The 12190-nt window shown below is 39.3% G+C and overlaps 1 protein-coding gene across 1 annotated transcript; it reads right to left on the bottom strand.

Moving 5' to 3' along the window:
- Window positions 1-5557: 5557 nt before the first annotated feature.
- LOC149431466 (homeobox protein Mix.1-like) lies at window positions 5558-9781 on the bottom strand. Its single transcript, XM_089665573.1, has 3 exons — window positions 9628-9781; window positions 6832-7097; window positions 5558-6294 (listed from the first exon to the last, which is right to left on the bottom strand). Exons 1-3 carry the CDS (start codon window positions 9779-9781, stop codon window positions 5569-5571), a joined length of 1146 nt encoding a protein of 381 aa, XP_089521699.1. The 3' UTR covers window positions 5558-5568.
- Between the last annotated feature and the right edge of the window lie 2409 nt (window positions 9782-12190).

Below are 12190 nucleotides of genomic sequence, written 5' to 3'. Positions count from 1 at the left end.
ACAGGTCTTATACATCCTGACCCCATATCTGCAACACTTGCTGGGGATTATTATTATTATTATACAGTATTTATAAAGCGCCAATAGTTCGCTCAGCGCTGTACATTATAAAGGGGGACAGAACCTGTGACAGAACAATACCAATACAATGCAAAACATGAGGGGATCGAGGGCCCTGCTCTTTCAAGCTTACAATCTAGGGGATAAATTGTTTGAATGCAAGGCGGCCAGAAAAATTAATGAGGGACTCATCAACGCAGATGTTTTGCTGGGGAGTATAGACATCTGCAAATTTTTGGTTAAGGTGATTTACGAGGGTCCGAATTTTGTGCAGCAAAATTGCAGGGTCACCCCGAGGATGACAGAGTGTGCTGTCCTTGAAATGCATAAAACGCATTATACTCTCATATCTATGCCTGGCCATGGCAGCAGAGAACATGGGCATATGATGAATTGGGTCTGTGGACCAATACAACCGCAATTTACTTTTCTTTAGTAATGCCCATGTTGAGGGTTAGGCCCAAAAAAACTTTAAATTCGGAAACCGTAATGGGTTTCCATGCGAATGGTCTGGGAAAGTTTGAATCTGGGTCAGCAGAGATAAACTGTTGTGCATATAAATTGCTTTGATCCACAATCAATGCATACAGATCTTCCGTGAATAACAGCTCCAAAATATCAAGGGGAGCATTTAAATTTGCTGTTTCCACTTGAATTCCGGGTTGGGCAGTGAATGGGGGAAGTACGGGTGCTGCAGAATTTGTGGGCTGCCAATTTGGATTTGCAAGCACGTCCGGAAGGACACTAGGGGCTCTATGTGCCTTTGTGCGATTTCTTGGTGGCTGCGGGACACTACTTGTGCTCGCCACCTCACCAGCTTATACTGCACTTATGGGACTCGCCACGTCACCAAGTGATACTGCAGTGCTGGTATACAAAAAGACCAGGATATACTAAGCTGCTGGTGCTCGCCAGTTCACCAAAAGGTAGAGCAGCACTAGTACTGGCACTCTGCTGCATATGAGAGTCATCATGCGTTTGTAACATCTCAGCAACCTGGGAATGGGGTTGGGTAAGCCTGATCTTAGCAGGGACCTCTTCTTCATCCTCTGAGCCATCTGTAAGGGTGCCGCTGTTGTCTATAGGTTCATATTCTGAACTGTATTCTGTCAGTGAATCTTTCCCTTTGCTCTCATCTGACATGCTCAGAATCCTGTAGGCCTCTTCACTAGAGTACCTTTCGTTGGACATTTTGGACATTACATTTATAGGTACCTAGTGCGACAGGAAAAAGAGCACTTGGCTGTCAGGAACTGCTTGAACCGCTACAAAAAATTTGCCAGCAAGTGCTAACAGAGATCAGGCCTGATCCTGCGAACATTGCGGTTTTGTGTGCAGTGTATCAAGTGACAGTGACCTACTGACACTGGAGAAGGGGGGGTAAGCGTAGGGGCTAAACGCAGGTGCTGGCAGGTGCCGGGGCTGATCCCACTTACGCTGCATTTTTGGGGATGCTATACTAATGTGAATGCTGGTATAGTGCTATACTATACTAGCAATGGAGGTTTATTGTGTATGTGAGCGTGTTCCTGGCAATCAAGGGGTTAAATGTGATGACTGGTGTACTGACGGGCAATCTGACGCTATCTGGGAGGGGCGCTAACTGACACTAGCGCTATCTAAAGACGCCAGCGACACTAATACAGTGATCAGCAAAAAATCAGTAATAATGACACTGGCGACAGGGCAGCGAAGGGGTTAATGGGGGGGGGACGATCAAGGGGTTAAATGTGTCCTAGAGTGTTCTAACTGTATAAGTGTAGTACTTTTACTCACTTTTGTGTTGATTCTTTTCTCTCTGGGACGGAATGTGCCCAGAGAGAGAAGATTTCATCACTTCCTGTACCTGTGTAACTGTCAACACAGATCAAGATAGGACAGGGATCGATCATCTAACTTGGGCTGGACATCACTGGCCTAAATCGGATGATTGATCCCTTGGGGATCAAATCATGGTACCTGCAGATCGGCGGGAGCACGCACTCCCCCCTTCCCCCCCGTGGCCTGCGAAAACCGTGGGAGCGCGAATCACGTATATATATATACCCGATCCTGCGCACAAGGGCCACCCTGCAGCAGTAAATATACTGTGGGCAGTCCTTAAGCGGACAACCATGGAATGATCATGCTATTGCTGGAATTGCCCATCCCATCTCAACAGCACACAAAATAATGGAATGTTTCTGTTATGTAAACTGTTCAATAATGAGATATAAAAATGTTTTTGAAGATGATGATGGTAGGGTGGGGTGATGGGGAATTAGGGCAAAAAATGAACCTTGATACATACACATGATTATCTGTGGTGTATAGTAATGTATTGTAATATATGAAAAACAGCCATATCAAGGCTTGTGATATGAATATCTTTTTAACTTAATTCATGTTTTCTAAATATAAAACAATTCATTTAATGTGATCTCATACTAGCTTTTGATGTGGTAATGCTCCATATTGGCATCCATTATCTTTTTTGTAATATTAATACTCGATTTAGAAAAAGTAGAAAAGTTGATCCAGGTACAGATTTGTGATCAATTCCTTGGATGTATAATCTTTCCTACAAAAAATACTGATATACTTCCTCCTCAGAAGATACATTATATGTTCCTCTTAAATTACCAATATACCCCAGGCAAAAATGTAACTTTTAGTAATATTCTGTATGGTCTTCTGTTGAATGACTCAAGTGTCCTTAGCAATAGAGAGACTACAGCAGAGTTCGGGGATTACTTTTCTGACTCAATCAGCTGTGTGTGCAACCTGATATTTATGCTGGCCGTATACCTGTTAAATTTTGTAAAAAAAAAAATTATGTTTTCAGAACAATCGGTTTCAAAGCAAGCAGAAAAAAATTAGAAGGACAAGGATGGAAAATCTTTGTTGAATCTAATGTTCATGAGCAAATATTCAGCTCAATTCGCTCCCAACTGAGAAAGGCTATGTCTTACGTTGGATACAAATCGGCCAAAAACTGTTAGTTTGGAAGGAACTGGTCAACTTTATGCCCATGTGTATAATTGTTTGTCTTACGACTGGCTTCCCCGCACGAACATCTCTAGTGTTAGTACAGTGATTTATCACTTTTCGGCCTACTGGATTGAACAAAAAAAACTTCTAGTGTGTACCCAACTAACCATGCATGAGTAATTTTTATTGTCTTTTTTTTTCCTTCAACCAGTGGTTGCAACAAAAGAAGATGACTTGATGTGCATGGGGCAATCCCTAGCACTGAGCCTTTGTATTCTGACAGCAAGGAGACTTTCCTACTGTCAGAATACTCATCAGTACCACCAGCTATAGCCGGCAATGCTGATCAAGAGAAAATTTTCCAACAGGCTCGTTGTTCAGATGTCGAATTTTAGATCGAATTCTGTACAACCAACCAGCCCATATGCATGGATCGAATTTGTCTGGTCTCTGCAGAACTGGCTGAATTTCGATCCATGTATGGCTGGCTTTTTGAGCATTTACTTGTCAAATTAAAATCTGGAAGTAGAATGTTTGCTCTATGAAAATTGTGACATTTCCCTGGTACTAGAACAAAAAGTTGTTCAAAATTCTTGAGCCATAAAGGCACCATCGAATGGTCAGGCAGAAAATTTTAATACCTTCTTGTCAAATGTTCAAATCAAATTCTACAGGTGTAAGGCCAGCCTAACTTGTTAAATAACATTCTTTTTTCTCAGCAAAGCAGTTAAATTTATCTTGGTAAATGTATGAACATATATCATAAGAAAATTATATGGACTGCCATTGCTGACCTTTTAGTTGCTTGGTTGTTTTGCTGACCCTTAAATCTGTATAATAAAAAGTAAAATTAAGTTGTATAAACAAAACAAATAAACAAAGATATAACACTGGTTTACCCAATAAAGGTCATTTAATCTTAAGGCAAAAGGATAAAATACACAATTGTGCATGCCGTACGTTCTTGTTACTTTAGGATTCATTTCTAGGCTTTTTATCTGAAACTTCAGCCAAGCAAGATCTTGAAACCAGAAACTGAGTTGGCAGCGCTTTACATATATATATTGTACATTCACATCAGTCCCTAACCCTCAAGGGGTGTACAATCTAAGGTCCCTAACTTACATTCATACATACACATACTAGGGCAAATTTAGACAGGAGCCAATTAACCTACCAGCATGTCTTTGGGAGTGTGGGAGGAAACCGGAGTACCCGGAGGAAACCCACGCAGGCACAGGGAGAACATGCAAACTCCAGGCAGGTGGTGCTGTGGTTGGGATTTGAACCAACGACCCTAGCACTTCCAGGCAGAAGTGCTAACCACTTAGGTGTCCGTTTATGAACCAGCGGTAAATGATTGCTGCTCAGTTCTTCGGAATTCTCGGAGAACACAGTTCTCCTGCGAATGCCTTTTATGAAGCGGTGTAGATCAGTTCTCCAAATGAAGGGAGAACGATCTACAAACACTGGAAAACAGCTGCTTTTACTATAATCTCGCGAGATTACAGTAAAAGATCAGTTTACTAAGCAGAAAATTAATTAATTATCGCTGCTTAGGTGTTCTTTTTTTTTGACACAGAGAATAGATGTGATTCAGAGGATCGCAGCTATTCTCTGGTCATTCACAGTTTATGACACTCAGGAGAACATGTTCAGCCCTTCACTGGAGATCTGTGTTCTCCCTCCAGATTCTCCAGCCCAGAGCTGGAGAATCGGAGGGACCGCAAACTAAGGTGTCCGTTTATGACAGAGAATAGCTGCGATTCAACAGATATCAGCTATTCTCTGGTCATTCACAGTTTATGACACTCAGGAGATCATGTCAGCCCTTCTCTGGAGATCTGTGTTCTCCCTCCAGATTCTCCAGCCCAGAGCTGGAGAATCAGAGAGACCAAAAACTAAGCAGAGATAATTTACCTCTGTTTAGTAAACTGATCTTTTACTATAATCTCGAGAGATTATAGTAAAATGAGCCGTTTTCCAGAGTTTGTAGACCGTTCTCCAGCGTTTGTAGACCGTTCTCCCTTCGTTTGGAGAACTGCTTCATAAACTGCATTCACAGGAGAACTGAGCAGCGATCTATTACTGCTGGTTCATAAACGGACACCTAAGCAGCAATAATTTACCTCTGTTTAGTAAACTGATCTCTTACTGTAATCTCGCGAGATTATAGTAAAATCAGCCATTTTCCAGCGTTTGTAGACCGTTCTCCCTTCGTTTGGAGAACTGATCTACACCGCTTCATAAAAGGCATTCACAGGAGAACTGTGTTCTCCGAGAATGCCGGAGAACTGAGCAGTGATCTATTACTGCTGGTTCATAAACGGACACCTTAGTTTGCAGTTCCTCCAATTCTCCAGCTCTGGGCTGGAGAATCTGGAGGGAGAACACAGATCTCCAGTGAAGGGCTGAACATGTTCTCCGCTGATCTCCTGAGTGTCATAAACTGTGAATGATCAGAGAGTAGCTGCGATCCTTTGAATCGCAGCTAATCTCTGTGTCATAAACGGACACCTTAGCCACTGTGCCGCCCTATTAATTTTTTGTGTTCAGCAGTTCCAGTCTAGAGAGAACAGAAGGGAGGATTTCTTTAGGATCACAGCCAGAATCTGGAGATCTGTCACTAACACCAGAATCGGACTCAGTACCTTCAATGCAGTATTTATCATGCATGGTTGACATTGAGTAGGTTGTTTGCCTTGTATAAGGATTGACTTCACTGCGGTTCCTTGTAGCTGTAGATGGTGGGATTGGTGGTGGGATTGGTGGGATGTTGACACTCATTTCTGGTGTGATGGTCTTGTTGGGTGGGTAGCTACTGAAGTCGATCATGCAATTAGATTCTGTAGGCAGCCTATAAGATCGTCTGCTCAAGTCCATTGCCTTGGGGCTCATGACATGAGCCATGCTTTTGTACAAGTGCTGTTGGTTGTTAGATTGTGAATTTTGTTGCTGGCACATGTTGGGTGAGGCCTGATGCATCATAAACCTCTCCTGTGGAACAGGACAGGAATAATGAGAATAGGGGGTAGACTCTGAAGATTGGTTGTACAAATCTTGTGGTACATTCAACATGGGCTGTTGTTGGGGAACCATGACCTGGGGTTGTTCACCGGCAGTCATTGGATGCTTTGCTGTTGATACTGTAGGATAGATATTTTCTGGTTGCTGGATGTTGGAATAGCTCATACTTGAATTTGTGAAATAAGTGGATTTGCCCTTTTCACGTCTGGACTTTCCCCTTCTGTTTTGGAACCAAACCTGTCAAAAACAAAAAATGATTGAGTTTCATAAAATAAAACCAGTGAATTAAAATTAATTATGCAAAGTAACACAACGACCCAGAGAACTGACCACTTTTGGGTTTGTAGTTACTTTACTAATATAATAAACACATATTCTTTTATTTAAATCTTTCACTCCAGGAACAACTGTGATGGTATCCCTGAGAAGAGGATGCTACAGCCTTACAAGTTTCCTCTAAACTTAATACAGAAATATTGCATATGACACATAACAAAACACCACCAATGTATGTAGGTGAAAATAGAATAATACTGCCACCATTGGGAGAGAGGCAATTGCAGGTAGACCACAATAAAATATAGTAGCATTTGGAATAGGAGGGGTATCATGTAATTAAATTGCTTTGGAAGAGGTAAAGAATGGGACTTTAGAATATTGGATAAGAGGTACATGAAAAGAAAAACAAAGTAGAAAAAGCAGAAATTAAATGGAGAGTTCTTGTGTGCCTGTGCAAGAAATATCCACATTGTTGACGGTCAATTATCCACATACCTGGATCCTGGACTCAGGAATATAAATTAATTTGGCCAGTTCGTCTCGGTGGTGGATATCTGGGTACATGTTTCTTTGGAAGAACTCCTCCAAGACATCCAGTTGCTCTTGGCTGTACACTGTCCTCTTCCTGCGCTGTGATATAGCTGCTTGTTCCATAACCATGGGTGCAGTGACTGCCACCTGCTTAGTATGCGTCACATTCTTCTTTGATGCTGGGGACTCAGTGGGGGCTTGGTTGTTGGTGGCCTGTTCCTTTATCTCTTCTGTAGATAAAATAATTATGCCTTGCTCATCACATCATTAGCAGTATATACAGATGCTTCATAACAACACAACACAAACTGATACCTTCAGACATACAGTAGATGATGGGTGCCCAAAGCTAAAAACACCGACATGAATAGTGAGCAACCACAACAAACAAATCTGGAGCACCAATTAAGTAAAAAAATAGTTGACAAGCTAGGTACGAAATGTTTTAGGAAATTGCCCACTGAATGAGAGCAGCTGACTGTTGATTGAATAACTTCAATACTTCTGGTCATGCAAATGATGAAGATGGAAACTTGAATTTCTACACGTATTCCACATGTAGAAATTCAAGTTTCCATCTTCACCGTTTGCATGTCTGTTCCAGGTCAGTGGCTTAGAAGGCACTGGAGCCAGAGATCTCTAGTGTGTTCAAAAAGAGGTCTCCTTTAACAGTTTCTCCTATCTCCCAGGTATTCTGGTGGTAAGGTTTCCACACCAGCTACTGCAATTTCCTAATACCCTCTTGGGTCAAACACTCTACCTGTTGCATTGTATGTGAAGGAACATGTGGCAGTTAACTCACATGGAAGAAAAATATATTTGAAATATATTCTTCCCAAATATATTGCCATATATTTGAAATGCTACAATTTTGGCCATATTCAATATATATATATATATATATATATATATATATATATATATACACACTGCATGTTGAGATGCGTTTTACAAAATATGTGTAAAATATTTTTAAAAACAAATTTCAAATATACTGCATGTCTTTAAAAATACAAATCTAAATTTTTGGAATGCATTTACAAATATATTTAAAAATTTATGTTAAAATAACTGTTTTATATGTTAAAAAAATCTGAAGAATATATTTAAAAAATATATATTTTTACAAATAAATTTTTTTTAAATATATTTTTGTTTAACATGTAAAAAAGTAATTTTAACATATATTTTTACATATATTTGTAAATGCATTCCAGAAATGTAGATTTGTATTTTTACAAAAATCTGAAGAATAAAAAAAAATATATATTTAAAAATATACATTTTTTAAATATATTTTTGTTTAACATATAAAAAAAGTAATTTTAACATATATTTGTAAATGCATTCCAGAAATGTAGATTTGTATTTTTACAAAAATCTGAAGTATATTTAAAAATATATATTTTTAAAAATATACATTTTTTAAATATATTTTTGTTTAACATATAAAAAAGTAATTTGAACATATATTTTGACATATATTTGTAAATGCATTCCAGAAATGTAGATTTGTATTTTTAAAGACACACAGTATATTTGAAATGTATTTTTAAAAATATTTGTCATATATTTTGTCATAAAAACGTATTTCAACATGCAGTATGTATATATATTATATATATATATATTTATTGAAATATATTTTGAAATATATTTAATATGGCCAAAATTTTAGCATTTCAAATATATGGCAATATATTTGGGAAGAACATTTTTCAAATATATTTAAAATGTATCTTTCTTCCATATGGGAAATGCCAAAAAAACATGCATTTCAAGAATGACAGGGACAATATTGAGAATTATAGTTGACAAAAGGCTTGCCACTATAATCCCCAAGCAGTATGAGGTAGACTAAACTCCACCTGCAAATGCAATATATATAAAGGGTATAACCTTCAAATGTAAGTTGATGAATAAACACAAGACAGATCATTGTTATCTTCAGGATATGATAACATTTCCACTTAGGGCATATATATATATAATAGTTTTTTTAGCTTTCAATAAAGTAGGGAACAATTAAATAATGAAGACCCGAATCAGTTTTGTTTTTTGCTGCCACGTTTTTATGGGGAGCAAACTCTCTTTTTTGTCCCAGAGACACAACAGTAAGTGAAAGAAAATCTCTTCAAAGTGAGGGAATTCCCCTGACAGACAATTGTAACCAGAACAAGTATCCTCATTGAAAGATTGCCCCTCTATTCCAGTAACAACTGAAGATTTTTGGATTATCCATTGCCTTCTGTGACACTGCTCACCGGAACAAATAGAGAGGATTCAGACTGTATTAAAAATATGACAGGGGTTCAAACCCGCCCCTGCTCTCTTTAAAATCTTTAAAAAAAAGTTTTTTCTTAAAATACACAGATCTGAATAATAATAATAATTTGGTTTTCATAATCAGTGTCACTTTACATTAATTCAGATTAATCGCAGTTTACAAGTACTCTGTAAGCTAGAAGTCTCAGATGTCCTGCCATCCCCAGCTAGCAATTAAACTATAAACTTTTTGGTGGAGTGATTTGAAACTTACAGCTTACTTTCTTTTATCAAACTAGCATCTGGTATGGTAATGCTAAGACCTATAGCCTAAAAGCTCCAAGAGAAACATAAGATGTCCAACATAAGTATACAAAAAACACTTTTTAAAAATAATAAAGACTGGAATAGCCAACTGAGACCTGTAGTTCCACCTAAGCCAGATACCCAAAGGGTTCCATCATTATGTATTGGTTGAATAGTGAACATACTTACCGTTCACACAGACTGACTCAAAGTCATTCTGTTGCAGGGAGACCAGATTGAGACTACCATATTGGTTCTGGGGTTCAGTGAAGACCATATTGTTGGGGCTAGATGCAAAGCAACCTGGGAAGTAGTCCTCATTGTCCTGAGTGTATCCAGCCATCTTCCAGCTGGCTCTGTGCTTTCCTCCTTGCTTTCCTCTGGACTGCTATGCTCTCCTCTGGACTGGGCACTGTGTCTGCTCACTGGCACTCTGCTCTCTTTTAAATACACCCAGGGCCAGCCAGGATGATCAAAGTAATGAGATGTGAAAGGTTCCTTGAAAGGTGTGAAGATGGGTGGCAGGCAGGTAGACACTATTGTCAGCAGGTTAAAGAGGCCAGTCATTATTTCCTGCAGGGAAGTGGACACAATGGGATGGAATACACATCTCTGGGTGAAGGCACACTTCTGGGCCAAGCATATCCTCCAAGAACATTCAGAAACCTTAACCTATATATACACCTTACAAGCTGTATACAGCTTACATCAATTAGGGGCAAATATGGGACAATTGAAATACTAGACCATGCATGACAGACAATTAGAGTTCAATAATGTGGAGAGTGGTGTAGTATAAGGTAAAATATCATGTATCTATCACACACACACACACTACAAGTATTTATATAGCCTCAACGATTTTTGCAGCTCTTTACATATATTGTACTTTGACATCAGCCACCAGTCCCTGCCCTCAAGGAGCTTACAATCTAAGGTCTCTATTTCACCTACATACATACATATATACATATACTAGGGACAATTTAAACAGGAACCAATTAACCTACCAGCATGCCTTTGGAGTGTGGGAGGAAACCCATGCAATGTGCAGATAGTATTATTGTTGGGGTTCAAACCAATGACCCTGGTGCTGCAGGGCAGAAGTGCTAACAATGAATCCCCTATGTCAATCTCTATCTATTTATCTATCTATCTATCTATCTATCTCTTTTCTGTCCATCTGTCTAATACCCATCTATTTGTCTATTGCCCTTCAATATGTTAGGCAAACCTCTAGCAGTAAGCTTTCCATACCTAGAAAGAAAACTCAACTAAAAAATCGAGTAAGTAAACCGATTGTTCAATTTTCATATGGTTAGAGTGCTTACTGCCACAGTCAATTTTGTTTCAATTTCAATAAGTTTGTATTCATTTTTTTATAACATAAAAAGCATAACCTATGTTAGTGCATGGGTAAATACAATGCATGGATAGATTCTTAAATAGCAATCATCAAGTGTCAAGTGGGAAGAACACCTGAAGTAGAAAATAACAGATATTCCAGATTACAAGCAAGCATTACAATAATAGTTAGCTTTGTACCTGGGAACGCAGACCAAACACTAAGTGGGTGCCCAAAGGCACTGGTAAATTTAATGCAGGAGTCAGGTCCACCAAATGAGAAAACAAGGAAACGATTTTCATTTCAAGATTGAAAATGGACGAACATGTTGGAATTTTTTTTTTTTACATATCAAACTATTTTCTAATAAATTGTAGGTCTGTCATTCTAAAACAAATTAAGTGAATTGGGCATGAGCAGTAGGGTTAGTAGTAGTGATTAATCAGGAATAAACAATGTTTAAAGTTGAAAACGATCTAAAAAAAATGTTGAATGTTGCAGAATGTTTTTCAATACAATGATTGGGCCATCAAACGTTTGATCAAAAGACATACATTTTTGAACACATTTTTTTATTTTTCTGTCCAGATTTAGAGTATATACACAGCTAAGCATGTATCTTATAATGGACACAGCGAGTGTGCAGAGATCACATCAATAAAGCCCCCCGAGGGATAGAAGACACTGTTAGGGGTTTAACTCTGCAGCATCTACCAAAAGTTGAAAATATCAGTTGTGGGTACAGTGAACTTCTAAAAATGCAATGTTCAACTGTAACAAGCCACAATGACCAATCAGAATTCGCCTGTTATTGCTAAAGCCAGGGCTGTGAATAAGGGGGTACCACCAGTCCTCCTGTACGGGCCCAGGCCAGCAGGAGGGCCCAGGCCGGTGGGTGAATCGGTTGTGGGCAGGAAGAAGATTGGCATGGCAGGGGGGGCAATCACTGGAAGCAATCCCCTGTATGGCTCTTTCTGCAGCAGCTGAAAGCTGGCTTCTTCTCCTCTCCCTCCTGCTGGCTTTTAGAGAAAGCCATACAGGGGATGGGTTCCAGTAATTGCCCCCCTCCCCAATGCATCCATCACCCTCCCTGTGCACCTGCTGCCCAAGCCCCACAGTGCTGCCAGCTTCCCTCTTCTTTTTCCCAATGGCAACTGCAAACACACAATAGGATCCTTCAGGATGGACAGTGGGGGAGGGGACTGGTAAATATGTCACATTTACCAGCCCCTTCCTTTCCTGAATGAACACAATGCGTGATAGGTACCGATCACTCACTGTGTTCATAACTGAAGTATAGTACACTTTGGTTTTTTTTGGGGGGGGGGTCTGTCAGGTTGGCTGGATAGAAAATTTGTGGTTTCTTTCAGCAGCAATGGCTATAGCCTCTCGGCTGCTATACTTTGC

This window comes from Staurois parvus, unplaced genomic scaffold (assembly GCF_062004578.1).
Source record: "Staurois parvus isolate SC_StPar_1 unplaced genomic scaffold, SC_StPar_1.0 ptg002245l, whole genome shotgun sequence".
Lineage (NCBI taxonomy): Eukaryota > Metazoa > Chordata > Amphibia > Anura > Ranidae > Staurois > Staurois parvus.
Note: the sequence above shows the minus strand (reverse complement) of the source record. Positions and strands in the feature narration are given on the sequence as shown.